Genomic DNA, 25,767 nt, shown 5'->3' with positions numbered 1-25,767 from the left:
AATACTAACTGCCTACGAGCTGTATCTGTACGTATACCGTATAGTTTATACAGTAGTCTGTTCGCAAGATGGGAGGAGCAAGGTGGCCACCCTGTCGCGTCAACGGCTTGCACTGGGGTGTATCGGCTATCCAGTCATATGTACAGGTCAGTGATGGAAACATGATGAGATTGTTGTGCATTTTAAACCACCACATAGCTTTGCATTCAAGTCTGCTAGCTTAATGCTAACATATAATAGGAAACGCCATAGGTTAGCTAACGAATAGCATCAGAGTTGCGGTGTTGTAACCCAGAGTATAAGTCGTCTTTGTTTGTCAGCATGATTGTATTTTACTGCCCCCAGATGTACAACAGGAATGACAACAAGAAAAATATAACCTTAACTGAAATTATATAATTTAGTTTTTGTGTTTTCCACAAAGGACCGGATCTTCACAGTGCAACATGGCCCATCACCAGTCAGATAACCACCAGCATCTGGTGTCATAAATAGTTCTTGGACACAGACTACTGCTTTCGACAGAACGGGGAAAGACAAGTGAGTGTCCGGTATTAAACTTCCCCGGACACAGTCAACCACATAGGTGGAAAATTGACAGATTGACTTCATCCCCGACATATCGTCGTTTACCGAGTACAGCCATGCGGGAAAAAGGCGTGAAATGTGGTCTCTAACAAGCCGTGTGAAAGCGGCTTTATGAGAGAGTATAAATGTATGCATGGGCGAGAGAGGGAAGTCATGTTGAATGTCAGCATCATCAGCTTGCTTGCTTGACGTCTACGACTGCTGCGCGCGTACACACACAACATATGGAGAAAGGTCACGTTAGATAACACGCACGCACGTAAAATAATCTACATCACATTGCGTTACCTTGACAATGACATTGTAGTTTTTTACAGGTTAATATCTCTTAAAAATTGCATTTAATATTAAATCTTATTTGACATTTTGGAAGCCTATTTATAGACATAGGGTGGTCAAAATATTGGGAGCAGCTCTCACTATGATACAGTACAGTGTTACAGGCATAATTTATGGACACAAGGTAATATCTTATTTTACTTTGTTGGTATGGTAGCTAATACACTAGCATATTAGTTAGCAAGTAGGGCAGGTAAGCTAGTTACTCAATGTCTTAATATATTAGTTAAGTTACTTGGTATGCTTGATAGATAGTCTCTAGTTTGTTAGTTTAACAGCTAGCCAGTCATTTAGCAAGTTAGCTCAGTTGTTACTTAGTCACTGTTAGTACAATATTTTGTAGGTTTCTTAGTTTGTTTGTTGGTAAAATAGTTCCCTTGTAATTTAGATGGCTAGTGAGTCTCTAGTTTGTTAGTTCATCAGCTAGCCAGTCATTTAGCAAGTTAGCTCAGTTGCTACTTAGTCACTGTTAGTACAATAGTTTGTAGGTTGGTTCGTTCGTTAGTTAGTTGGTAAAATAGTGTTCTTGCTAGTTTATTTAATAAGTTAGTTCAGTTGGTACTTTGTGTGTTAGTTCGATAGTTTGTAGATTAGTTTGTTAGTAATTTCGTGAGCTTGCTAGCTTATTAGCTCATCAGCTAGTCAGTCAGTTAGTTAGTAAGAGAGTCAGTTAATTAGTTACTTAGACATGGCTAATGTTAGTGTGCTAAGATAATAGTTGAAGTTGGCACATTTGTTAGGTGCTAAATGCTAAGCCAGTGCGTTTGTTAATTAATTCGGTTGATATCATCAAAAGTCAGTGCAGTACTGTACAATAATAGTGGGTGAGTTAGTCCATTTGTTAGTCGATTAGTTGTGATTTTATCAGCCAACCTGTTGGTTTGTTGTTCCGTTAGCTATTTATTTAATTGGTCAGCCTGTTAGTACAATGGTTAGCAGGCGAGTTAGTATGTTGATTAGATGGTAATTTCGTTAGTCATTCATTTAGGAGGTATTTTAGTTACTGAGCTTGTATGTTAGTTGGTAATTTAGGAATTCAATCAGCCTCTCACTCTGTTAGTTAAGCAGCTAGCCAGTCATTCAGTGAGTTATTTGCTACGTTTTGAAATTTGATATTGACAGTTACAGTCTGTTTGCATCGTGAGGCAAAATTCGCCTTGGTGGAGGTCTACTGCTGAGTGACAGTTATTAAAATACACACACACGCTGTTGTTTTGTCATCAAACAAGCGCTGATGAGACAACGACAATCCATGTAGAGTGCGCGTGCATGTGTGTGTGAAATCCATAACGAATTCATGCAGGCAGCTCGCCGAGAGGCTTTTGACAGCGCAAAAAAAAAGCAAACAGAGTCAAGTGGATCCTCTAGGAAACGTTTGAGTGCACGCTGATGACATCATTAACCACCATGATGATGATGAAGTCACACTATGTGCTGCATCATGGACTTCACACTTCAACATGAAGTGTCATACTCATCAGCAAATGTCATCATGTGCAAGCCTGAATGGAGGACATCAAAACCAAAGCTAACACAATGTTATTTGGCAAATTAGGCCGTAAAAGTGAAATATTTGTCCACAATAAATTTTGTAATCCCCTTCAAATTGACATCTCAAAGTAGTAGAATGCAATTTTCAAACAGCTCAAGACTGCACTTTGAAAAACAATCACGTATTATTAAATCGCAATACATTATTTTTCAAAATCACGTTGCCCTGCATTAGACTATGAAAAACGTTTCATTTGGCTTTAAAAATGACCTCAAAAGTGTGAAGCACATCAATCGTGACTCAGCGTGAGTGTGTTTATTTCCCTCTTCAGCTGTTGAGTGTTTTCTTTCCTTTTTGTGCACAAATGGCTCCTAATTAAAAGGCTTTTTGGCGCGTGTGAAAGAGGCCCTTTGAAGCCCCGCCTCCTCCATGGATGCGAGCGCTCGGATGGCTCATTAGACGCACAAGAGCCTTCAAGTGTGTGCGCGCGTGAAGAGCATAATGACTTATAGCTGGTGATTGTGTTTGTGTTCAAAAGCATCCGGGCGACGTAGCTGATGGAGGGGGCCACAATTTTTTTTCATCACTGCTACTGGGGGGGGGGGGCATAGGACCACAAACTTCTTAACTAGATGTATGACAAAAATGGCATTTTAAATATGAACGAAACACATGCATAAGTGCATAAATATGATATATGCTACATAAATGCTCTTAATAATTTTTTTCATAGCCTTCAACCAGTGTGAACAATCAAAATTGTGATTTTGTTGTACAAAATGTTCTTGTGTAAACAAAAATTATACATAAAACGTTGATCAACCTCCATTATACATTTTACATGACAGAGGTTTTTTTTCCCTAATAAAAAATAATAAAATAAAATAAAAATTTTATTTATTAATTATTTTTTTCAATTGGAAAAAATCTGAAAAATATTTGGGGTCAATTGTAGTAGATCTACATACGTGAACGTCTTAACAACTGATGAAACCCCAAAATTCGCTACGTTTGCAAGTATCCACTGCTCAGTGAGATACCAGCTTTATCGGCAATAAAAAGTTAATATTTTGTCTATAATTAATTTGATACTTTCATTATTTTTCCACGAACAATTCGTACCTTTAAAAACGCATTTTGCAACTTGCTGTCGACTGAAAATGACATCACAAGGGCTCAAGTAACCAATCACAGCTCAGCTGTTTTCTAGGTTTGGTCATGTGACATTCACAAGCTGAGCCCTTGTGATGTCATCATCAGTCGACAGCAAGTAGAAAAATTACTTTTTAAAAAGGTATTAATTGTACATGAAAAATAATGACAATATCAAATTTGTTATAAGCAAAATATTAATGTTTGACTGCCAAAAATGGCTAAATAAGTAAAGTATCACTTTAAGATTCAAAAAATGACTATTGCCGATATTTGCCATTTTGACAAATATCAGCATCGGCCGATAATCGGTCTATCCCTAGTTTGAAGGTGCCAAAAAACACATCACATGTAGATTGTGTAACACACCCTCATGCACAAATACACACATGAACAAATACAAAACATTTCACTGTACATGCTTATTAAATACGCCAGCATAAAATTAATTAACAGCAAAATCGCACGCACACGCACGAGACTAAGGGGACAAGGCAGGTACAAGCTTTTAATTTGAAGCATAATTTAATACTGCTTAAACAGGCTTATGCTCATTCTGAGTCTGTGTGTGCGCGCGTGTCTGTCCCAGGCCATTTGAGTAATTGGCTGAGATGGAGGGATTGGAATCGGCGGTACAATCATCTGTTCCTCCGTCAGCTGAGCTTTCTCTTAATTAAACTCTCACTCTGTGTGCGCGTGTGTGTAGTCTGTGTGCGTGTATTTGTGTGTGTGCACTAGTTATTTGTCATATCGCCCTGGCCGCCAAGAAGACGATAGGCTCGCCGTCCAGACATCCGACTCAGACACACACAAAAATGCTAAATGCTCTTTGTATTGAATTTGAAAGCAGCTCGATCCTTCCAGGCAGATTTTGCAGCACAATTGCAAACGAAAAACAAACCCGAAATCTTCAAAGGCAAATAAATCACGACTAATGGAAAGATTGCGTGTTTGTTTGAGGATGAATGGCGAGTAACCCGCGGTCTAAAAGATGCTAATTGGACAAGTGCTGTTGAAATATAGCGCCTAATTAGCATCATTCAAGCGGACTGCCTTTTTTCTGGTTGCCGTTTGGCGCCGGCGCGACGCGTCTCCAACCAGACGGATTCCGACAACCCTTTTTTTGAAAAAAAAAAACAAACAAATAGTAAAACAATTTTGTAACTTTTTATCGAGAAATGTATGAATTTTGTGGAAAAATAACCCTACATGGTTTTTTTTTCCTTTAAAAAAAAAAAAAAATCATTATTGCATAAAATGAACTTTTCCTCAAAAATATGCTAGTTTTTTTTTTTTGCAAGATTCCTCTCCTATCACAAAAGACTTCAGAAATTTCACTTCATAAAACATTTTACTTCATAAAATACGACTTCATAAATGCTTACAAAATGCTATTCTTTTTTCTCAAAAAATATTTTTTAAGCTACATTTTTGGAAATATACGCAATATACTTAAGAAAAAGAAATGCAATTTTTAAAATGTGACTTTTCTTGGAAATTAACCTTTTTCTTAAAAATGTGCCTTTTCTCAAAAATACGCGTATTTAAAAAATAAATAAATAAATAATCAATATACATTTTTTTTTCTTTTTAAAAAAGTATTTCTTTCAATAATATCCAGATTTTTAGGGCTGTGCAATTAGTCGAAATTCAATTACTATTTCAATTATTACACTCCACAATTACAAATCAGCATAATCGTAAAAAAAAAAAAAAAGATATATAAATTTTTGAGATGTTTACATTTACACATTTGCACCTTTTTTAAATTTTAAAATAACAAATTTAGTCAATTTTGTTTCATCCAAAATAAACTTGCATAATAAGTGTTTCAAAGAATTTTGTTTTAAATTAATATTTTTTTTGTTTGTTTTTTATGTTTAAAATGTTCTTGTTTTGTACCAGAAAATAAATGATCGTCCTACTGCACAGTGCACACGCTGCACTCCAACTTCAAGTTTTTGCCAACATAAATAAATATATATTATTATAAATTTTATTTGGTCCAAAAAAAACTAACATAATTATAGTGTTTCTATTATTTTTTATTGGTCTTAATAATTTCTGAATCTTTAAACATGTTCTTGTTTTGTACCAAAAAATAAATACATAATTGGTTGAATAATCCAAGCTTCTTCTTTGCATTGCGGCCAGGGAGCACAACAGTGCCACATGCTGGCTGTGGCATGTAACTTTTTTTTTTTTTTTTTTTCACATGAAGGTGGAAAGGAAAGAGCAGAAGAGCAGCAGGGGGCAGTGGTGAGCCAGTGCCTCCTTTGCCTACCCTGACCGCACCTGCCTGGGCTCAGTCTCATTTGTCTCCGATAAAGGTAACACATGCACACTGTACAGTAAGTCGCGCACGCACTCACAGTCTAAACATCCAAAGACACAAACATCTTCTCACACACACACATGCACACGCACTGTGTCTATCATGCTAATTGAGCGTGAAAGTAGCACATCAATGGCGTGATTTAAAAGTGCTTCTAATGCTTCTTCTGCTAGCAAGGGAACATTAGCGACAAGCTTCAGTCACCTTCACTAGGACCTTCTGGGACTCTTTTCAAAATTCTGCCCCGGGAAGCCAAATTCACTTAACCACATGAAATTTGGCAGCCATGACTATTACTCGTAAACCCACAAAAAAAAAAAAAAAAAAAGTCTCAAGAAGTTATGTCCAAAACAACACAGGAAGTCTGCCATTTTGTTTTAAAGCATCTATTTTTGGGTCATTTTCGTAAATTTCCAGACATTGATTTATTTGAAAATTCATCCCCCAAAGCCCGTTTCACTTGGACACATGAAATTTGGTGGACATGTCTACCATGAGTAGACCCACAAAAAAAAAAAAAAAAAGTCTCAAGAAGCCACGCCTGAAAAGACACAGGAAGTCTGCCATTTTGCTTTGAAGCAACAATTTCTGGGTCGTTTTGGCCATTTACAGGGGCTCTTCCAAACGCTCAAGAAAGTGGTCATTAATCAACTCCACAAGCTCACAGATTAACCAAGCATCTTACTGTATTTTATTGTATTACAATAATGATATTTGTTATCCGGGTTACTGTATTATGAAACAAGTCGTAGCGATGTGATAGACGATTGAGTGTTTAAGGCAATGAAGTGAACCTGAAGGAGGTCCCAGCTGTTGTTGAGTCCTAATGGATTAACCCTTTGTCTTCACTCTGTGTGGATGTACGTGTGCACCTGCGCGTGTGCGTGTGTGGGTCTGCGTGTGTTTGATGGATGATTTCAGGGATGAGGTCATTGTGAAGTGTGAGCATGCGTGACTCGGCGTGTGTGCGTGAAACAAAAGCTTTGGGGAGAGTGTGTGTGATGACTTTGCTGCTTATGAATGTATTTATGACCACTGTACGCATGTGTGTCTTTGTCTGCACTGTATTGCCGTCACTCACAATCAGCGGCCATTTCATTAGGTACAATGTGATCTTTTTGGAAATGGTCATAAGTCAAGTCAAGTCAAGAACACTTAGTATAATATGATTTAGCAATGTTTTGTGTCAATCATGCTCTATATATTTATAGGACAAACATAATGAAAATGATATTTCCTTCTCTTTTGTAACAAGTAGTATTACATAAAAAAAAAAAAATCTAAAACAAAATATATGTAAAAGTACAAGACGACAAGCAGTATTCATCTTTCATTCAACACTTATTTTTACAATCAAATTTTTTTTATTCTCGACATATTAGCCAAAAAAATTGTAAATGTCAATTGCTAAAAAGTAACACCAACTTTAAAGGAATAATATTATTAATATTATTAGTATTATTATTATTATTATTATTAATAATAATAATAATATTAAATTAAATGCTCCTAATGTGCTCATAATTAGCAAAATTTGGCTAAATTAATTGCAATGGGGGTTTTTTTCTAGTCAAAATGTTGATCCTAAAATAAATGCAAATTAAAACAAATTTATATAGCTGGGTCATTTAAATTTCAATTAATTTATAGTAAATGTAAATACACTGAAATATCTCATTTTAAATTACATTAAAAAATAGAAATTTAATTTTATATGTAATATAATTGGGAAAAAAAAGTTGTTTATAAATTAATTAATGACCATAGTAATAATAAAAACAAAAAAATACCTGACTAATTTGTCTATTTACAAGTCATTAAGTAGATAGATAGATAGATAGATCTATTTCTCAGTCAATGATTTTAAAAAATGACTGACACGTCAACTGACCGATAACCTAACAAACATGTTGTGAGGACAACCAGCCGCTTTCAACTTGTAATGCCGACAAGCGTGCAGATGTGGTCGCCATGGCAACCAATCACGCGAGTGGGACAAAAAGAGCACCTGGTTGCCTCCGGGGACCTCCATCACCATCATACCCTACCGCAGTCTGACCTCCAGAGATTTTTTGGGGAGGAGGGGAGGGCAGCTCTCACTTTACTGGAAAGCAAAGCGGGTGGTCACATGACTCAGGCGCGTATGCGTGTGTGTGTGTGTGTGCGCGCGCGTGTGCATTAGCGAGCCATCCTGGGGTGAAAAGAGAAACACCCTCCACATTTCCATTTTGCTTTGTCCTGCAGTTCAACCCTAAATAATTCACATGTACTGTGCGCACACATGTACAAACGCGCACACGCATGAACACACACTTACAGTGCTGTTCTGGGACTGGCATCACAGTGATGTTCCCTCTTGGAGTAAAAAACAAAAAATGAGGTCATCTTGGAAGAGACACAATTTACTCACAAACAAAAAACTGCAAAAAAAGGACATTTTGACGCAACAATTATCACCTGGTATGATGTGGAATATAATCGCCCTTAGGTGATTAGACAACACAAAGTGCAACAAATTAGCAGCTGCTACTTTCACACATTTGCAACACATACAGAGCACCCAACAATGCTCACGCTGTCTAATTAAAGTATGTTAGCTTAATGTTAACATCTAATGCAAAACTCCAAAGACATGCTAATGGAAAATTAGCATCAACAACATTATAGATTTACATACCAAAATCACACCAAACTACAACTGTCTAACTAAAGTATGCTAGCTAAATGCTAACATATAATGTTTAAAACCATAGACAGGATAATGGAAATTAGTATCAATATCTTTATAAACCTTCAAATAGCTACAATTGTTACACATTCGGAGCAGCAACACATACAAACAGAGCATATGACAATGCTCACAGAGTCTAATCAAAGTATGCTAGCTTAATGCTAACATCTAATGCAAAACCCCAAAGACAGGCCAATGAAAATTAGCATTGTCAACATTGTCAACATTGTAGATTTACATAACAAAATCACACCAAACCATAACTGTCTAACTAAAGTATGCTAGCTTTATGCTAACATATGATGCGAAACACCATTGACAGGCTAACAGCATCAATGGAATTAGAAATCTTGAAGCAGCTACTACTTTAATTAACACAAATGTTGAAACAACATTGTAGATTTCTAAAGACCAAAATGTTCCACCAAACCATATTTGTCGAATAAAAGTATGCTAGCTGAATACTAACATACAATGCAAAATGCAAGAGACTAATGTAAATTACCATTGATACTCTAACACATTTTGAAAAGCAACACATACAAACAGAGCATATGACAATGCTCACACTATCTAAGGAAAGTTATGCTAGCTTAATGCTAACACATAATGTGAAAAGCCATAGACAGGCTATTGAAAATTAGCATCAATGCAATTAAAACTTTCAAGCAGCTGCTAGTTTAAAACAAATGGCGCAGCAACACATACATAGCATAAAATGCTCATACTGTCTAATAGTAGTGTGCTAGCTCAATGCTAACGTATAATATCAAAGGCTATAGAAAATTATCATGAAAATTAGCATCAATGTAATTCAAGCAGCTGCTATGGCGACATACAGAGCATACAACAATTCTCACACTGGCTAATGAAAGTATGCTAGCTTAATGCTAACATAATATAAAACGCAATCGACAAGTTAGTGGACATTAGCATTGATATCATTACAAACCTTCAAGCAACTACTACTATAACAAATTCAGAGAAGCAATACACAAACAGAGCCTGTATTCTCTCTGTGGAAACAACACACACACATTTGTGCGTATTCCTTATGGACGACACTAACCCACAAAACAAAGCAAAAGTCATCGTGGCTTCACGCTGCGTTGCCACGACAACATCTTTTCTCCGATGGCCTACATGGACCACGTAGACGTACATCAAGTAGATTTGCATCATGTACAAGTGCACCACATGGACTCGCACTGCCGAGAGGAGACTCGCGCCAAAATGGACATACACAAACGCAGATTGTACAGCATATACATTTACATATATGGAAAAGCATGTTGAGTTTCACAACATAGGAATACGCAGCCAACAAGTACATCATGTCCTGACCAAATTAGATCAAGGGTCAACAGGAAGTATTACTTCCTACTTCCTGTACTACGACTTCCCCTTGGTCGACTTCCTGTCCTGATGTTGATCTTAGTTTTGTCTTAGTGCTCCTCGCCTCCGAGACAAACGTCTGCGCTCTTATTCCCAAGGTCATCCTCCTCCTCTACATCGACCCATTTACTCGACACACACACATACACGCGCGCACAACAATCATTCATGCATGAAGCCTCACTGGAATGGTGGCACACTCTGTTCTCACACTGTCTACACACGCGCGCGCACGCACACTCAGAGTCTCTAAAACAAAAGCGAAGCGACATGCCCAAATGAGCGTCCGGAGGGCCTTTGATGTTGTTGTGTTGCTATTGATTAGAACATAAATGCGGTGTTAGTGCTAACGTACGCGAGATCAATGAGAGCCAGACAGAAGTCATCAAATACCGATAGCAGTCGCCAAGACCTGAAATGCTGACTTAGGTCAATGAAGGAAAGGAAGTGTGTCTTGCCACACTTTATAGAAACACACAACACTTTCCTTGAAAATGTACACTATTGTTTTTTTTGTTTTGTTTTTTTATCAAGAAATGTGCCTTTTCATGAAAGATGAAAAAAAAAAAGATAATTGTTCATGTAAATGTTCAGTTTTTTTCTTAAAACATACTTTTTCTTGAAAATATGTTTGTTTGTTTTTTTTACAGGAAATATGCAATTTTTTTCTTTAAAAACAAAAGAAACAGTACGATTTTCCATGAAAAAAAAGAAAAAAAAAAGTCTACTTTTTCATGAATGCAACTTTTTCTTAAAGGGATACTTTACTCATTGAGCCATTTTCAACAGTAAAAAGTTAATATTTTGTCTATAATTTATGTGGTAACTTCATTATATTTCATGTACAATTAATTACTTGCTGTCGACTGATGATGACATCACCTGTGCTGAGGAAGTAGGTAACAACCAATCATGGCTCAGTTTACTGACCAAACCCAGAAAACAGGTGAGCCATGATTGGCCGTTACCTACTTCCGCAGCACAGGTGATGTCATCATCAGTCGACAGCACATAGAAAAATTACTTTTGAAAGGTATTAATTGTACATGAAAAATAATGAAGTTATCAAATTCATTCAGAACCAAAACAAAAAACAAAAAACTTTTCACTGCAGAAAATTGTTCAATGAGTCAAGTATCCCTTTAAAAAAAAAAAAAAAAAAAAAAAAAAGTGTGACAGTTGTTCATGTAAATATTCAACTTTTTTCTTAAAAAAAATATTTATTTTTTTTACAAGAAATATGCTCTTTTTTTTCCTTATAAATAAACGGTAGGGTTTTCTTGAAATGTATATGTTTTTCATATACAGTAAATAAGACTTCCAGGAAAATATTTTCCTCAAAAAAATTTATGACAACCTTTTCCTAAAACTACATAACTATTATTCCACATGCGCACACACTAAATGGACCCAACATGTCTCAGCGAGGCCTGTAAGGCAACTTTGAATGTTACCATGGCAACACAACTCACAGGGCTAAAAGTTCGTGCAAAACAAAACTGTGTGTAACCTTTACATGTGTGTGGAATAGTGCACGAGTGCGTTTGTGTGCGTGTTGGACGTCGTCCTGCTAGCTTCAGGCCTTGTTGGCAAGCTAGCGCTCTCTTGCCACACATCAACACGCTTGCACACATATAATCACATATACTCACGCTAATAAAGTAGAAAAATGTAGAGATGAACATCGTAATCAATGAATATATCAAAACAAAATTTAGGCGGCAGCTTTGAAAACTTGTTTTAAAGCAGACAAACATTGTTAACACACAAATGAAGCATCACTTGCCCTTGTTGTTTATTTCCTATTGTGTTTTCGACGGCATCCCGTTTAGGCAGCCATTTTGACATAATCAATGGCTGCCAAGCAATTAATCATGGCAATCCCTTGCGTTTTATCTCCTTTGCCTGCTTTTATTGACACACGCTCAGCCATGTGTAAAGATGAGGACGACTTTCACAAGCCAACTTTGTGGTCGTGCCTCATTTGTTCCGCTTTGACGGCGCCGCACTCCCGACTAGTTTGCCCGGGTAATAGTCTCTTATTTAATCTCCCGCGCCGGCGACTGAACGCCTCATTCGCCTCCTGAATTATGGCCGACCCAGGTGTGTGCGTACGCGCGCGTGTGCGCGCGCGTTACGCAGATGAATCGATGTGCAAGCCTCGCAGGAAGGAGGACGTTCGCGCCGGGCAGGTTTCTCAATCAAACGCAGATTGCTAATCAAAGATCAGCTTGTGTTTTCATCATTAGATATTCTCACTTCCCATCTGTGAAATCTGCTGATCTGCAGTTTGATTTGGCCTGTGCCTTCAGGAGTTCAGGTGAGAGAAATGCTCACGTAGAAAACTTGAAGTTTGATTAAAAAAAAAAAAAAAAAAAAAAAAAGGATTAGGAAGAACACCAGTCATTCAGCTTCTCTGTCATTCGCTTCCTCTTTTTCTTCATTCTTTTGTTTTATTTCCTCTTTTTGTCTGACCGGGAAGCAGCTGTTCACTTACGCAACAATGCGTGTGTGTGTTTCAACAAAGAAAAGGCAGACACTAGGGACAGGCATGATTAATTGATTGGCAATCGCGGACTATTTTCAGAAGCAGCTGCCTAAATGGGCTGCCCTACAAATCAAAACAGGAAGTTTGGTTTGGGTATGGAAAAAAGTGGCACAGCACAAATGTTTATTATGAGACACTTTTGGTACTGGTCCAAAAGTGTGGTTGGTTGATTACCCAACAGACTGGTTGACTGAGTCATTGATACCCAACAAAGAGTGCCTGCTTGTTCACCAATGGAAGGGTGCCAAAAAGTGCGACAGTACAACACCTGATTTTGATGTAAATTGAGACAAGGGCTTAAAAAAATAAAATAAATAATCCATTTACGTCTCAATGACTCATGCTGCAAATTGAACAGAAAGTCAGTCGTTTTGGTTTGCGGTCATGAAAAATGGCTTGAGATGAAAAAATAGCCTCCTCACCGAGGGCTGGACTGGCACATTAAAAAAATAAAATAAATTAAAAAAAATAAAATTAAAAAAAAAAAGAGCACAATACTGTTAAAAAAAAAAACTCATACTAAAAAAAGCACAATATTGTGCTTTTGTACATAACATCAATGTTATGTTATTATTCTTTTTTCATTATTATTATTATTATTATGTTATGTTGTTAATGCATGCACACATTGAGTTCCTCCACATATTGACTTGCTTTACAGGCATATTACGGTCCCCTTCATCTGACAATTAGTGGAGATATTAAAGATAGAAGGGCCAAAACAACCCTAATGAAAAATTAAGTTTCACTAGTCACGAGAGGGTGCTAGAACTGCACAAATGGAAATCAACCTGGCTTTTTTTTTTTTAACAAATGTGTTGCATTTAAATATCGTGAACATGACGATGATATTGTGGCAGTTTTAATATCACGATATTGCGCTTATCGTTACATCCCTAATATCTATCATGACAGGGCGAATGAAAAACGTCTCAAGGACCTCTGCACCAAAATGAACAGGAAGTCAGCCATTTTGGTTTGCAATTTTCAAGGATTTGCAATGAAAAGGGTAAATGATTGGGGGGGGAGGGGAATAGCCCCTCACACCAGTTTAACTGACTGGCATAAAACTCGGTGGTTATGTCTATCATGTCCACAATGACATCTCGCATGATAAGGACCCAAACTGACCAGAAAGTCAGCCATTTTGCTTTGAGTATTTCTAGGATTCACAATGACAGTGCTTGTGAAAAATAATAGCCCCTGACACCAGTTTCAGCTCATGGCAAGACGCATGAAAAAGTCTCAAGACCCATGCCTGGAATTGAACAGGAAGTGGGCCACTTTTGCTCTGACGTCAAAATTGGATCATATTGCCATTGAAATCTGAAAATGTGTCAAATCCCTTTGATAATGCTACCACTGCACTTGGTACCCTAACGGCAGGCTGCCAAAAAGTAATTTGAGTGGAGACGATAGCGCTCGATGTACACGTCTCTTGCTGCTCTTATCTCCTGCGCCGCCGTGATTCCCATCAGGAATTCAGCGCCGTGCCGGAACGGATCGGCGGTGTATCGGCGGCACGCAAGCGTCTGGAAACTCGCCAGGATCCGTGGTGACGCCGTGGCGGATCAATCCATCAAATCGGGATGAAAGCAGATGAAACGACGACAGAGAGCAACAGGCGGGAAGGGGGAAAAACGCTTTTAAAGCGGAATGTGGTAAAAATATAGCGGGAGAAAATGTTATGCGAGGCTGGAAAGTCTGGATTTATTGTCACACACACACAAATTCCAAAAGGCCATCACATCATTCCCAATCCGAACAGACGCAGCAATTATACGGCGAGGAGGAGCTGCTGCTGTCAGACGCAACAAGGCTAACAGACAGGCGGGCCTGTGCGTGTGTTTGTGTGTGTGTGTGTGTGTGTGTTAGCGGTCGAGCAAAGCAGTTGATGAGAGGGGACAAAGAAGAAGAAGACACAGGAAGCAACCAAACATGACGCCAGTGTGTGTGTCTCCATGGAGAAAGAATTTTGAGGAAATTTGACGTAGCTGCCATGTTTCCTTATACGAAAACAGATTTCCTTCCGGGAAGGCCTTTATTCACTTACATATTGACACACACAACATTGTGGAGCGACCACGTCGGAGTCCACTAAAATGGTAATCGTTGCTAAAAACGCTGTCTCCACGTAGCATAACATCATCGGAAAATGTAAAATGAGCCAAATTAATACATGGCGTAAAAGATACATGGACTCGCACAACATTGTGGAGCACCCACAGTCTACTGGAAAGCTGATCAAAGATGTCGTCCTCTCTTAGTCTAAGGTTATCTTTAAAAATGCCGAGTGAGCGTAACAAATGTAAGTCATACCTCACCTGGAACATGAATACAGATGCACGCAACATTGTAGAGTGATCACATCAATGTCTACTAAAATGCTTGCTCGTTGCGAAAGACGGTACGTAGCACATCATCGAAAAATGCAAAATGAGCCAAATTAATGCATGGTGTAAAAGATACATGGACTCACACAACCATGTGGAGCACCCACAGTCTACTGGAAAGCTGATTAAAGACATCGTCCTCTCTTAGTCTCAGGTTATCTTTAAAATGCTGAGTGTGACAAATGCAAGTCACAGCTCCCTGGAACATGAATACAGATGCACACAACATTGTGGAGCGACCTCATCAATAGTCTACTGGAATGCTAATTTAAGATGCCATCTCCACGTAGTGTACAATCCTCTTAAAAATACAGACTGGGCCCACATAAACATCAATGCGCACACTATTGTGGAGTGACCACGTCAGTGTCTATTAGAACAGCATTCAATATGTCCACATTATGTAAGATTATCTACAAGAATAACTTTACAGTACAAAAAAAAAACCAATAAGCTGGAACAATCACATGTCAACAGTCTAAACAGAATTTGAATTAAAGGCACTGTCTCCAAATAATTTATCAAAGATTATCTATAAAATGCATACTGGGAAAAAATACAAATATCTTTGTAAGTTCTCAAAACAACCATGTACGGACACAACATTGTGGAGCGAATACATCTCAAGCGACAACTTGAACAATAATTGTTATCACCACATAACCTAAGATTATAATTTAAAAACTCTTATTTAACAGACAAAACAATAAGACAGAATATATACAGTAAATGGATGCTTGCAACATTGTAGAGTGACCACATAAAAGTTTAATACTGCCCTCTCAACATTGTATAAAAGTTATTTTTAAAAATGCGTAGGCCGAACGGATGGAAAAAATGAGTCGCTTAGCTCCTCATAACAAACACAGACACACACACACAACATTGTGGAATGGCCACATGTCAAGAGTTTACTAGACTGCTAACCATCACTATAAGGCGCCATGCCACAAAGGAGCTCAATTGGACTTGGATATCCGTTTGTGTCAACAGCCTTGGTCAAATTAGGTTACAAGCTAACGCAAGTTAGCCTTTGGTCCAAAGACAACACTTACATAACAGCTGGCTAGCTGCTAACGTTAGCAAATGGTGGCTAATTAAATATGCTAGTAGCCTTACAACGCATGTAAAAACTTCTTTGTAATAAAAAGAGAAGATTTTTGACAAAAAGGCTCCATAGAAGCCAACAGCCATGCTAACAAGCTAATGCTAACAACAAACAATTAGTCATCACTGTCATTGTGTCTTTCCTCAAGCTTCTGATTGGCTAAAATAACGCAACAATAGTGTTTGACACCGTTGGGCAGCGACAATGGCTTTCTACACAACACGGCGGCAGAATTGGGAAACTTCATACCCCCGTCACAGCATACCTTACACACAGACTTAAGTTCCATGATCTGATGCTAACTTTAAAGCTAAACTGCCTGCCGTGTTCCTCTGTTTCGCATCAATGCCTTTCACACAGCCAAGCAGGAAGAGTTCCGACTCCCGAGGGTTAATAGGCTGTGTGAAAGGGGCTGACTCCTGGCATATATTACACACATGCTTGAGTAGCAGCTCTGATGACCCCTTTCGGGGAGGAAAATTGTGACTTTGTCAATTTTGTCCCTCGACTCCATTTTGTGTGTTTTACACGAAATAGGGGGTAAAGTTCCCACTTCGAAGGCAGTATGAATGATTCTACCACTGAAGCAGGAATACAGTCATCTAGCGAATCACTTTGCCCCCCAAATTCCGCGTGGATGCCTTTTACGCTGGAGGAGAAAAAAAAAAGGGAAGACCGTTTTTACTACTGTCGAGTAAATGTAGACTTAATGGATGGGGCGGGTTTCATTCAGTACTGTAGGCGTAATGGACATGTGGGCCACACACACGTGCACGCGCGCGCACGCATGGTCACAGCTGTGCTCATTCAATGTCCATCAGTGTGGAACCATCACAGACACACACCAATTAACATACCACGTGCTCATTGATAGCTTTTCGCGAGCACGTGATGAGCGTGAATATGATTTACAACGGTGCCTGATGTCAACAAAACATTTTTGAACACGCGCGCGTACGCGCACGCTCACACACGAGGATGATGATGATGATGATACATAATTCAGTCCGCAAATTCGCCATGACAGGTGTGCATGCATTATTTAGTAAAAAGAGAGCCAGCGGCCATTAGGCGCGTGCGTGCGTACGCATCGATCAGATCAGAGCTGACGCGCGCGGTCCTGTGGCGCACGCGGCGCGCGCACGTACGTACCACAACAACACTCCACACATGAAAAGCAGCTTTAAATGCGTACAAAAAAAACCCTAATCGTTTTAAGCTATTCCGGGATGGAGTTAAAGAATAATTTTAAATATAGATATTCGCGCATGGAAGGCACGTGAGTGTTTTTACGAGTGCGTGCGCGTGCGTGTGTGCCTGTCAGCGGACCGCGCTGCGATCCATGTGAGGAAGGAAATTAAATAAATCAGGAAAAAACACGACAAGCTAAACTGGACAGTAATGATTTAAAAATAACTACATACAAATTAATGATAAAAATATTTATATTAAAAAATAATAATAATAATAATCTGCGAACTGACCTGCTGCCAGTTCTCCTCCAGGGAAGGCATCGCGGAGAAATAACCAGTGTCGTGCACCAGTTGGAGTTCTTGGAAAATACTGTAATTAGCCAGCACGTCCATGCTTGTTGTGCAAAGAACAAGAAGAAGAAGTAAAAGAAAAATGTCCACAATCAAGCCCCAAAAAAGTCCGCACGGAAGTGTCACATCCAAACAATTATTTCCTCATCTTGCGATTTTGGAGGTGGGAGAGAAAACAAAAAAACAAACAAAAAAACAACTAAAGCTCTAAATGAGCGCTCACTTTAATTTAAATATTTAAAAAATGAGAAAAATGAAGCTTAGTTTTGCGGGTTCCGCCTCTGCTCGCGGCTGCCAGGTTTGCTTCCGCACAGGCAGCTCGCCATGCAGGCTGCGGGTTGCCAGGTCTGCTTCTCGGCACAAGGCACGCAGCTTCACCATGCAGCCTTTTGCGGGTTGCCAGGTTCCACAACAAGCTGGGGGACCGGGAGGGGGCGTGGACTCAGCTGTCACTCACTTGCTCGCGTAACCAAATAAGGTAAATAGACTCAGTGATGTCAGCGCTGGTCGCGTAAGGAGGGAGCAGATCGTGAGGAAGGAGGAGGGGCATGGAGGAAGGTAGGCTCGCCATTGGCTGGATCCCGCTGTCAGCACCGCCTCTTCGGAGAAGGCGGGGATGAGTTATTTTTAGCGTCCTTTAAAAAGAGTGGAGCAAAACTCCAGCCAGTCAGTCCAGTGAGGACCTCAGAGAGCACGGAAGAGCTTGTAGTGCTTCGAAAACAAGCAGCTTTAAAAACAAAAAAACAAAAACAAAAACAAACAAAAAACAAAGTAGCGTGAGCGCACACGTGAAGCTGGTACACAACACAAGCAGCGTGAGCGCGCACGTGAAACACAGCAACCCTTTGCCCGCCACTTCCTGTCACATGACTTGGTTGACGCAACAAATGTAAGATTTTAACATAACTTCAGCTTGTTTATGCAAGACCTTGTCATATTTGAGAAGTAAAATGAGACGAAAACGTCAGAGTTTGACAGCATGGTACAAATAGCTTCAGCTTGTTTATTGTTTTTTATTATTATTTGAACGGAATCGTGCAACTTGATCATGCTCGAATAAAGTGTTTTTTATCATTAAATAACACAATTGGGTCACAAGTCAAAATGGCGGTCTAATGCTGGATTTTTGAGGACAAGAGGAAGATTGGAAGTCAGACTTTTCCGACTTCAAAGCAGGAAGTGTGCACAGGAACGCTTCTTTGAACATGGAGATCCGAGTTGCGAAATCGGGGAGAAAAAAAGGCCCCCGACATCGGTGAGCAGCTTAAATCTGAATAGAGACACAGACCAGGCAAAACTAAAAAACATATTTATCTCTTTATTTATTCTGACAGAAATTTAGTTATTCGAAATAAGTAACTTCATGTAACCTAACGTGATTTGGACTGACTGCTTTTACCAGAACAACAATATAGCGTAATCTTTGTTTATATTTGCCTCGAACACTTTGACGTTGCAATTTCCCACCTTCCTCGAATGCAGCATTAACTCAGTGAAAGGAAGCGCTCTGCTCATTGAAAAGCATTGGTCTTTGAATCGTTGTAATCTGATTTGTGAGGAATATTTTGACTAAAAAATTAGATGAAATGTTATTTGACTACAGTAACAATCTGCCTGGTTTGTATGCTAGTCACAGGCAAACGCAAATACACCATTTGTTTTCACTGAATAGAAATGCCAGAATGTTTGGAATTAAGCCATTTTTAACTATATGTCACAAAACAATATCAGTGATAAAACAACCATAGTCTTTGCTAAGAGGACAATTGTGCTATTAGGCTAAAAATGTTTACCCCAGATATAATCACAAAATTGTTGTATTGTCATTTTAGTTTTCGCATAACCAGCTGATATGTGACATATCATTTATTGTTTGCAAAATATAAATCCATTATTACCCAATCACTGTATTGTGATACAAAAAAAAAAAAAAAAAAAAAACTAGCATGAATGCCAAATCAAGTCTTAATAGTGGCATCTATGCAGTACATCCAGCACAGCATCAACGTGTTTGGTAAGCAGAGGATGAAGCGAACGTTGTGGAGGGAATTAAGCCCAACAAAGAAAAAGTCACATGACGTTTCCCTCAGGTGCGCCGCGACACATCTCCGGGGATGGAGGTCCACGTCTCAGAGGAAGAGGAGGTCGAAAGGAAGGTTTGAGGGGGGAGCAGATGGCTTCTATATGAGCTCTTAAGACATTTTCATCATTGATTTTTTACTAAGGGAGGGGGGCAGGGGGTTGATCAATACTGGCTGACAGATTGAAAGAAACAGCAGGTCACACTCAAAGTACATACCAGTATGACTCGCATGTTGGCTTTTTGGCAACGAATGCTAAAGTGCAACTCGAACCTCGAGTGTGCAATTTCCCTGTTAGCAGTAAGCCAATTCTACTCCTATGACTACTAAATTAGCTAGTGTGTTCCCTGTTAGTTGCAAACACATTAGCAACGAATGCTAAAGTGCAACTAGAACCTCGAGTGTGTATTTTCCCTGTTAGCAGTATAAGCTAATGCTACTACTATAAGGCTACTAAATTAGCTAGCGTGTTCCCTGTTAGCTGCAAACACATTAGCAACGAATGCTAAAGTGCTACTAGAACCTCAAGTGTGTATTTTCCCTGTTAGCAATATAAGCTAATGCTACTACTATAAGGCTACTAAATTAGCTAGCGTGTTCCCTGTTAGTTGCAAACACATTAGCAACGAATGCTAAAGTGCAACTAGAACCTCGAGTTTGTATTTTCCCTGTTAGCAATATAAGCTAATGCTACTACTATAAGGCTACTAAATTAGCTAGCGTGTTCCCTGTTAGTTGCAAACACATTAGCAACGAATGCTAAAGTGCAACTAGAACCTCGAGTGTGTAATTTCCCTGTTAGCAGTAAGCCAATGCTACTACTATGACTACTAAATTAGCTAGCGAACACGCTAGCTAATTTAGTAGCCTTATAGTGGAAGCATTGGCTGTTAGCTGCAAACACATGACACTACTACAACAATATGGCTACTACTAGCATTATTATTGCAACTACCATTAGGTCTATTAGCCAAGTACTGTATTCTAGCTAGAAGTCTTACCTTTGCTAGCACTAATGCTACAACTAGCTCTAGTAATACTACTGCTGCGATTACTACCAGCTCTACGAATACGACTTTGGCTGCTGCTATCACTAGTACTACTCCTATCGCTACTTATACAACCATGGCTACAACTAACACAACTGCTACTCACGCTAGTTATGCTACTAATCACACTATTGCGACTAGTGCATACTTTACCATTTCTGCTAAGTACAAGTAACCACTGTTAAACACATGGCAATGCCCTAACAGGTGTCAAAGTGTCTTTTTGTAAATTAAAGTCACATTGAGATGTCTCGTGTGGTTAGCAGAGAGACAAAATGGCCATTTGGAGCTGTGTGCGTGTACGTGTGTATAAACAATTGAGGTGTGTAGTAGAAGAAGAGAGACGTTATCTACTTTTATGAGGCCATAAAACATCTCCGCAGTGACCTTCCTTTGATGGCCGCCCTAGCTAATGCGCGTTTATACGCCACAAACATGTAGCCGCGTCATTACCTTCTCGTCCCGTGATTGACAGCTGCTAATACATCATTGCTAGCACACAAACACACACACAAAATCTATTACTGGTGGACTGTGTCCAACGTGTTCTTTTCGTGGGGATTAAACGAGGCGTTAGTAGCTTCACGCTAGCATACACACAGTTTGCGTAATGGCGACACAGGCCATAGAATTTGCCATTATGTGTCTGGATGCTCACTGGCCAAATGATTCATGATAGCACCCCCTGTTGCCGTGGCATGCGCATGACAGCTGGTATACTGAACGTTCACCATACGTCATTGTGGTGGGAGACAGGAAATGTTTCCTATTTTGTCTCGAGTGTCTCCTGATGTCCATCAAGTGAGTGCACAGGAAGTTCGCTTGCTTTCTATTTCGAGTCATGGTTAAACGCACACACTGTAGAATTGTACAGTTACATTTAAAGTTGTAAATGATCAGAGGAGAGAAGTGGGAGGATGAATTTGGTGTAGTCCCCCCATTTCAAACAAAGTGGTACCAGTTAGAAAACAATTGCAATTTTTTCGTGAATGTTTAGAGGAATTACATTTTGGGTAAGTTGTTTTTCTGGCAAAATTTGAATAAGTCTTGATTACTGGAGGAGGACTGAAGTTTTTCAATATTTTTCAGGGGCTTAGCATCAAACTGGATTTTTTTTCATTTTTCACAAAATACATTTAAAAAAAAAAAGGGATTAATCCATTTTCAGCAGTAAAAAGTTAATATTTTGTCTATAATTAATGTGGTAATGTCATTATTTTTCATGTACAATTAATAACTTTAAAAAGTAATTTTCTACTTGCTGTCGACTGATGATGACATCACCTGAGCTGAGGAAGTAGGTAATGGCCAATCATGGCTCAGTTTACTGACCAAACCTGGAAAACAGGTGAGCAGCAAGTGGAAGCAAGTGGAAACATTACTTTTTAAAGGTATTAATTGTACATGAAAAATAATGAAGTTATCAAATTCATTCTGGACAAAATATGAACTTATAACAGCTAAAAAAATTTCAATGAGTCAAGTATCCCTTTAAAAGATTTGGAGAAAAGTTTTTTTTTTATTTTATTTTTTTTAATGGCATTTCTTTTGGAAGTCAGGATTCTTTTTTCCTCTCCCAGGCAAAAAGATCCTGATTTATGGGGGCTGTTTTTGTTGTTGTTGTTTTTTAGACTTTTTCATTCTTTATTTTGAGAAAATTGGAATTTAATTTATGATCTTTGGGGGGTGGAAACTTTATATTTGAAACTGAAACTGGATAATATTTGAATTGGTATTTTTAAAGAGTTTGAAAATGGAATTTGTCACAATTTATTTGGAAAATATTTACGTAATGTCGTCATTTTTTTGTGGGTAGATAACTGGAATTTTTCTTTATTTGAATATGATTTTTTTTTCTAAATCAGGATTATTTTTGACATGCTAAAAGTTTCTTTGGGAAAAAAGCTAAAATCAATCCATGATTTTTGTGAGAGGAGGGAAAACGTTTTTTTAAATAGATTTTTTTTTCCAATTCATTTATCTTGCTATCATTCTACCGATCCCTCCATCTAGCCAAAGTAGTAATAAACAAGTCAGCGTCTCATTGGACCTCATAATGTTTGCACGCCGTCGCCATGACACCTTTCTACTGGGACCTTTAGCTTGTGTTTATCACCTTTTATGAAACCCCATTGTGTGTGTGTGCGTGTGTGTGAATGTGTTCGCACAAACATCCAGATGTGTCCTCCGTGTCACGTATGAACCACCTGTAGTTCCTGGTTCGTGTGCCACATGACCACAGCAATGCAGCTGGTTTCATAGAGACACGCACACATGCTGCTTTGCTCACTGTTAGCGAGAGGTTTAGAATTTTTGTGGTAAATCTGGACAATTTTTTTTTTCCCCCCATGATTTTATGTGGAAGTTGAATGACATCGTATTACACAAGTGTACTCTTGGTGGTCAAAGTATGATGTCATGGCTGGTGGATTCAGGTTGATCTCCAAAAGTGTATCAAGTAAATCATGATAATAACAATAATAACGTTTTTTTTTTGTCTTGCCAGTCAGTTGGTCAGTGAGAGTGTTCATCATCCAGCATTAATTCCGGACCAGCGGACGCCAGCCAGGCTCCACCAGGGACTGACATCATCTAAAAGCCTACACACTACATCACCCCCCCCCCCCCCCCCTCCACTAATCTCCCCCCCACCACCACCACCCTAACGCCTGGACCCTTTTCTAGCCCAGCCCTCCATCATTCCTCCTCCTCTCCCTGCATGGCCCACTTCTTCCTCCGTGGCGTCGCCCCGGGTCCAATTCAGCAGCGACCTGACACTCTCATTTAGTTTCGATAGCGATGCACCCCCGTCCCACCCTACATGACCCCCCCCCCCCCACCCACACCTCACTTCCTCCCTGGAAGTAGAAGAAGAAGAGGAAGAAAAGCCATCGCACATAAATCTTCGCTGGAGACACCTTCTCCTCCTCCCTGACCCACTTCCTCCTCCTCGAATGTCATCAGCTCCTTCGTCCATAAATCTTCACATGGTATGTTTGACTACAAAAGTTCAATACTTGCGCAGAATAATGCAACGGATGGCACAGAAAGTTGCATTTTGGCACAAAAAAAGCTACAGTTTGCCTTTAAATCCAGATATATTGTCATAGAAAAGTGGTAGTTTCCCTTAAACTTAACAATATTTTGTCAATAAAACATTGAATTTGATCATAAAAAGGCTCCTTTAGGCTATGAAAATGTTGTTTCAACACAAAAACACTATTTTGACCGAAAAAAAAGAGGTTTTGTCAATGATATTTCGATTTTGATTAGTTTACATAGTTTTTTTTTCCAATCTCACACTCAACAAATACTCTTTACATTAGAAAAATCTAATACTAAAACTAATGTTAAAACTAAACTAAAAGGAAGCATTTTCAAAAAAATAAAAAAACTAGCAAACCTATTCTTAAAGAAAAACATCTAAAAATAGCTAAATGTAAAAAAACAGAATAACCTTTCACAGGTAATAATAATAATAATAATAATAATAATAATAATAATAATAATAAATACTTTTATTTCAAATACACAGACAACACATTTTGGGATTGACAAAAAAAAAGTAAAACTTGTGGAAATTGGTTGAGAAATGAGCAAGCTACTTTTTTGCGATGTTGCCTTTGTTGGGAAAGTTGCCCCTTCCAACATGGCCGCCACATAGGGACATCAATTACCTGGGTTGGTGCAGCAGACTAGCATACCAAGTGTTAAAGGCGGAGTCTTAAGTTTTGACCGTTACTGTTTGTAAACAAACAATTCGAAACGGACTCCTCCCATGGCTCAACCCCCCCCCAACTCTTCTAGTCAACATTGCTCCAGCCTTCAGCAACACGAAAACAACAACAACATTGACAATAAAAAGTCATTTTTTTGCATACACTGGCCTCACAATAAAAACTATGTACTGTGTAAAAAATTATAAACTACTGTATACTGTATTGGAAATTAAATAAGGAAGGTTGTTTCCTCTATTATCAATTTTTACTCAGACTAGAGCAAAAAGCTATATTGTATATTAGGCTAAGATATTTTTCTCTGAAAACAGAATTTTGACTTGTTTTCAGAAAAACACACGAGACACATGTTCACTTTTTTTTTTTTTTGCTGCCAAAACTACATTTTCTCAAAATAGGGCTATATGAAAATGCATATATTGTACCATGTGTTTAGCTTTAATACACTTGATTTTGCCCATGAAACGATACATTTTTACACCCAACAGTATACTTTTTGCAATATTTTTACAATTAAATACTCTACCCGCTCACAAAGGGCCATATTCGAGCCTCACAAACGCACGCACACACGCACACAGCTGGTCACCTGCCTGAAGGCAGGAGAAGCAGTTTGCAGAGGTTTCTGTTTCTTGTCTGCTGTAGAGAACACCAGGTCATCAATAACCCCGCTGAGGGGGAGGAAGAGGAGGAAGAGGGGATGAAGAGAAAAGGGGGAAAAAAAGAGGAAGATGGGGAAGAAAGATGGACTGAAGTTAAGAGGAAGAGGGCGAAAGAGCTGTTAAAGAAGAGCCCAAGTGCTAAAGTTGAAGGAAACTCTGGATGGACCTTCAGTGTGTTTTATGTTCTCATTCACAAGTTTCCATTACCTCCCCCAGGGAACAAGCGGAGTCATCGTCCAAAGGTAGAGGAGACTTCATTACAAGGAGACTTCTTTCTCCACTTCGTCTTTACTGTCTTCATCATTCCTTCAATGCTTCCTTCTCTCCACATTCCTCCTATTTCCTTCCACATTCCTCCTATTTCCTTCCTTCCTCCCTCCGCTCCTTCCTTCCTTCCTTTCTTCCTTCCTCTCTCCTTTCCTGCCTTCCTTCATCCCTCCTTTCCTTCCTTTCCTTCCTTCCTTCCTTCCTTCCTTCCTTCCTTCCTTCCTTCATCCCTCCTCTCCTTCCTTCCTTCTTTCCTTCATCCCTCCTTTCCTTCCTCCCTCCCTCCCTCTCCCCCTTCCTTCCTTCCTTCCTTCCTTCATCCCTCCTTTCCTTCCTTCCTTCCTTC

General features: G+C 39.0%; 1 protein-coding gene and 1 long non-coding RNA gene across 3 annotated transcripts in view; one reads left to right on the top strand and one right to left on the bottom strand.

Moving 5' to 3' along the window:
• Positions 1-18,401, bottom strand: part of LOC144030551 (Krueppel-like factor 7) — a 29,031-nt gene extending 10,630 nt beyond the window's left edge. Inside the window, exon 1 of one of the 2 annotated variants that reach the window (XM_077536973.1) lies at positions 17,566-18,401. In XM_077536973.1, the coding sequence (XP_077393099.1) occupies positions 17,566-17,667 (102 nt within the window). In that variant the 5' untranslated portion in view covers positions 17,668-18,401. The remainder of the gene's footprint in view (positions 1-17,565) is intronic. The other variant, XM_077536972.1, reaches the window with a different exon arrangement.
• Positions 15-25,536, top strand: LOC144030552 (uncharacterized). Its single transcript, XR_013287286.1, has 4 exons — positions 15-146; positions 5,793-5,901; positions 23,262-23,745; positions 25,138-25,536. It is a non-coding gene; the product is annotated as an uncharacterized LOC144030552 (long non-coding RNA).
• The last annotated feature ends 231 nt before the right edge of the window (positions 25,537-25,767 follow it).

Source organism: Festucalex cinctus, chromosome 11 (assembly GCF_051991245.1).
Source record: "Festucalex cinctus isolate MCC-2025b chromosome 11, RoL_Fcin_1.0, whole genome shotgun sequence".
NCBI lineage: Eukaryota > Metazoa > Chordata > Actinopteri > Syngnathiformes > Syngnathidae > Festucalex > Festucalex cinctus.
Note: the sequence above shows the minus strand (reverse complement) of the source record. Positions and strands in the feature narration are given on the sequence as shown.